Source organism: Simochromis diagramma, unplaced genomic scaffold (assembly GCF_900408965.1).
Source record: "Simochromis diagramma unplaced genomic scaffold, fSimDia1.1 OVJJ01000702.1, whole genome shotgun sequence".
Classification (NCBI taxonomy): Eukaryota; Metazoa; Chordata; class Actinopteri; order Cichliformes; family Cichlidae; genus Simochromis; species Simochromis diagramma.
Genome location: NW_024387239.1, coordinates 240,881 through 244,858, shown reverse-complemented (window position 1 = coordinate 244,858; position 3,978 = coordinate 240,881). Strand labels below are relative to the sequence as shown.

Genomic DNA, 3,978 nt, shown 5'->3' with positions numbered 1-3,978 from the left:
CAATCCGTGACATTGTCTGAAAGTTTGCTGTGTCTCCCAGCACAGTCTCAAGAGCATTGAGGAGATTCCAGGAGACAGGTAGTTACTCTTGGAGAGCTGGATCGGGCCGTAGAAGATCCTTAACCCATCGGCAGGACCTGTATCTGCTACTTCTACAGTGCACAGAATTAGCAGGTCCACCACTGGTGCCCTGTGCTTTTCACAGATGAAAGCAGGTTCACCCCGAGAACATGACAGATCTGAAAGAGTCTAAAAAAGCTGTGGAAAGCATGATACTGCCTGTAACATTGTTCAGTATGACTGGTTTGGTGGGGGGGTCAGTGATGGTGTGGGGAAGCATAGACCTCTACAGTCAGGCAACTCTGAGTAGCATTTTGAGTTGTTGGCATGAAATTGGACTAGCCTGTGCATCCTTTTTTCACTGTGAATTTTGGGGTGTTTTTGAATTTGGCCCTCAACCTGTGCATCAAAATGACGTGGCATCCTTTTATTCCTAACACATTACCTAGTTCATATTGGTATAGATGCCCGGCATGATTGTTTTCCCCACTGAGATCTTTTCGAAGTGTGCCTTTAATTTTTTTTGAGCGGTGTATACTGAAATGTCATCATGAAAAAAATAACAAAGATTAAAAATCAAATAATGTTCTAAAAACAGTAGTGAGTATTTCAGACAACTTCACAAACAAGTACAACCACAAACAAAGTATCTATCATATTAAACTGTTAATGCCTATTTTAAGACTTTAGTTTAAATTCTTGACTTTGTTTCTTGAGTTCAAGCAAAGACATATGGCAATATAGTGTAGCTTTAAGTAAAATGTGACATGAAAAAAAATGCCATTCAGGTTATGGCAGAAATATGCAATAGTAGCTAAAGATGAATCATTTACACAGTCTGGGGCATGATCAGGTGACCTTCAAACCTCCCTTCCCTTATGTCTAGTATGCTGGGGTCTTCCCATGATTCATTCACTATGTGTTTATACACTACTCTGCATTTTATAATTACTTAATATTGATCTCTTACACAATGTGTCTTTCTCAAATCACCCCCAACCAGTCGGAGCAGATGGCTGCCCCACCCTGAGCCTGGTTCTGCCTACGATTTTTCCTGTTAAAGGGAAGTTTTTCCTTCCCACTGTCTGTTAAATCTTGGTGAAAGGGGGTTGTTTGATAGTTTCCCTCTATTATTTTAGGGTCTTTACCTTACAGTATAAAGTTGTGAGGTGACTGTTGTTGTGATTTGATATCATTTATATAAAATTAAATTAAAACATTACATTGAAACTAAATTTTCAAAATGATACCATGAACCAATAACAGCTACTAAATAACAATTTATTTTTAAAAAAATGTATAAATGACATACTAAAATGAAGTGATTTAAAATTCTATATGGATTCTATAAACACATACTTTATATGGATTAAATTTTAGGTCGCCGGAGTCAAAGGAGACGGCAACACAGGGGTCGAAGAGCAGGGGTCCGGAACAGACTGCGTACCAGAGCACACCGTCCTCCATTGCCTAGCATATTGCTAGCCAACGTCCAGTCACTTGAGAACAAGCTGGACGATATTAGGGCGAGAACCAGGTACCAGCGAGACATCAGGGATTGCAACATCTTCTGCCTGACCGAAACCTGGCTGACCAGCTCTGTGCCGGACCACGCGATAACCCCGGCGGAATCATTCTCTGTTTTCCGCACGGATAGAACCGCAGAGTCCGGTAAATTGCGGGGTGGAGGGGTTTGCTTTATGGTCAATAACAGATGGTGTAACCCTTGGAATATCACGGTCCTGTCCCGGTCATGCTCACCCCATCTGGAGCTTCTCACCATCCTCTGTCGGCCATTCTATCTCCCTAGGGAGTTCACTGCTGTGATCATCTCTGCGATTTACATCCCGCCACAAGCGGACAACAACAAGGCGCTATCGGACCTCCATGATGTGTTGAGCGGCCATCAGGCTAAACATCCAGATGCCGCCCTCATCGTGGCGGGGGATTTTAATAGGGCTAAATTAAAACAGGTCATGCCTAACTTTCACCAGCATGTCACCTGTCCCACCAGAGGCAACAACACGCTGGACCACTGTTACAGCCCTTTTAAAGGTGGCTACAAAGCCATCTCGTTACCGGCTTTTGGGAAATCGGACCACGTCGCCATCTTACTCGCACCGGAATATAAACAAAGGCTTCATCAGGAAGCCCCGGTGACGCGAAAGGTCAGACGCTGGACTGTCCAATCAGAGGCGACGCTGCAGGACGCACTCGGTGACGTAGACTGGGACGTATTCCAGGATACTTCCGCAAACATTGACGAGTTCGCGGACACAGCGATTAGCTTCATTGGAATGCTAGTGGATACCATCATCCCCTCGGCTACAATCCGGATTTTTCCCAATCAAAAATCTTGGGTTGATTCTACTGTCAGGAGAGCTCTCAAAGCACGGACCACTGCCTATAAAAATGGGCTCACATTGGGCGATATGACCAGCTACAAAGCAGCTTCTTATGGTCTAAGGAAGACTGTGAAAGCGGCTAAGAGGCGCTACAAGGACAATGTGGAGTCGCACTTCCAACATGGTGACTCCCGACGTATATGGGACGGGCTACGAAAAATCACAGATTATAAACCCAGCACTGTGAGATGTATGAAACCGGAATTAGCTGACGACCTCAATGCCTTTTTTGCGCGTTTCGAGGTGCCTGCTGTGGCGGCAATTCAGAGCTCTGCACCTGCCCCCGCTGCTGAACCAGCACCATTGATACTCTCTGAGCATGATGTGAGGAGAGCTCTGAGGGCAACAAACTGCAGGAAGGCAGCGGGACCAGATAGCATACCAGGGACGTGTGCTAAGAGTATGTGCAGATCAGCTGACCACAGTTTTCACTAGTATCTTCAATGCCTCTCTGGCTCAGCAGGTAGTCCCCACCTGCTTTAAAACATCAGTGATTGTTCCGATCCCGAAGAACACCCGCCCAGCTAGCCTAAATGATTATCGCCCAGTAGCCCTAACATCTGTAGTGATGAAGTGTTTTGAGAGGCTCATGAAACCCTTTATCAGTTCCTTTCTTCCTCCCGACTTCGATTCACTGCAGTTTGCATACCGGACAAACAGATCTACCGGGGATGCTGTAGCACAGGTCCTGCATACCACACTGAGCCATCTAGATGAGGGATGTGGGAACTATGTGAGAATGCTGTTTATAGATTACAGCTCAGCATTCAACACCATAGTGCCCCACACCTTCTCGGGTAAGCTCCAAGATCTGGGATTTAGTACATCTTTGTGCAGGTGGATTGGTCCTGACCGCGAGACCACAGTCAGTGAGAATAGGGGATGTGTACTCCCATACACTCTCATTGAACATAGGGGCCCCCCAGGGATGTGTACTGAGCCCCCTTCTCTACTCCCTCTACACCGCGGACTGCACGGCCAGACACCCCACTAATTCCATTGTGAAGTTTGCTGACGACACAGTGGTGGTGGGACTCATCTCTGGGAACGACGAGAGGGCCTACCAGAGTGAGGTGGATGGACTAGCAAAGTGGTGTGAGGCAAATCACCTCTCCATGAACATCAGTAAAACAAAGGAGATGGTGATTGACTTTAGAAAACAGAGAGGTGAGAAAACTCACATTCAGATCAATGGAACCCCTGTGGAGAGAGTCTCCAACTTCAAATACCTCGGTGTCCACATCAACGAGGACCTTACTTGGAGTACACATACGGACTTCCTCATTAGTAAAGGCAGACAGCGCCTCTATCACCTGAGGCGTCTAAGGAGGTTTAAGGTCTCCAAGAATATACAGAGGAGATTCTACACTGGTGTCATTGAGAGCATCCTGTGCAACAACATCATGGTGTGGTACGGGAACTGCACAGTACAGCAACAGAAAGCCCTGCAGAGGGTTGTGCGCACAGCTGAACGCACTATGGGAACATCTTTACCAGCACTGCAGGACATCTA

At 46.2% G+C, this 3,978-nt stretch overlaps 1 protein-coding gene across 1 annotated transcript; it reads left to right on the top strand.

The window, feature by feature from the left end:
- Positions 1 to 230: 230 nt before the first annotated feature.
- On the top strand, positions 231 to 3,231 carry LOC120747010. The gene is made up of 3 exons (XM_040052583.1): positions 231 to 294; positions 1,441 to 2,216; positions 2,256 to 3,231. The coding sequence occupies exons 1-3, from the start codon at positions 231 to 233 to the stop codon at positions 2,898 to 2,900; spliced, it is 1,485 nt and encodes a 494-aa protein (XP_039908517.1). The 3' UTR covers positions 2,901 to 3,231.
- The last annotated feature ends 747 nt before the right edge of the window (positions 3,232 to 3,978 follow it).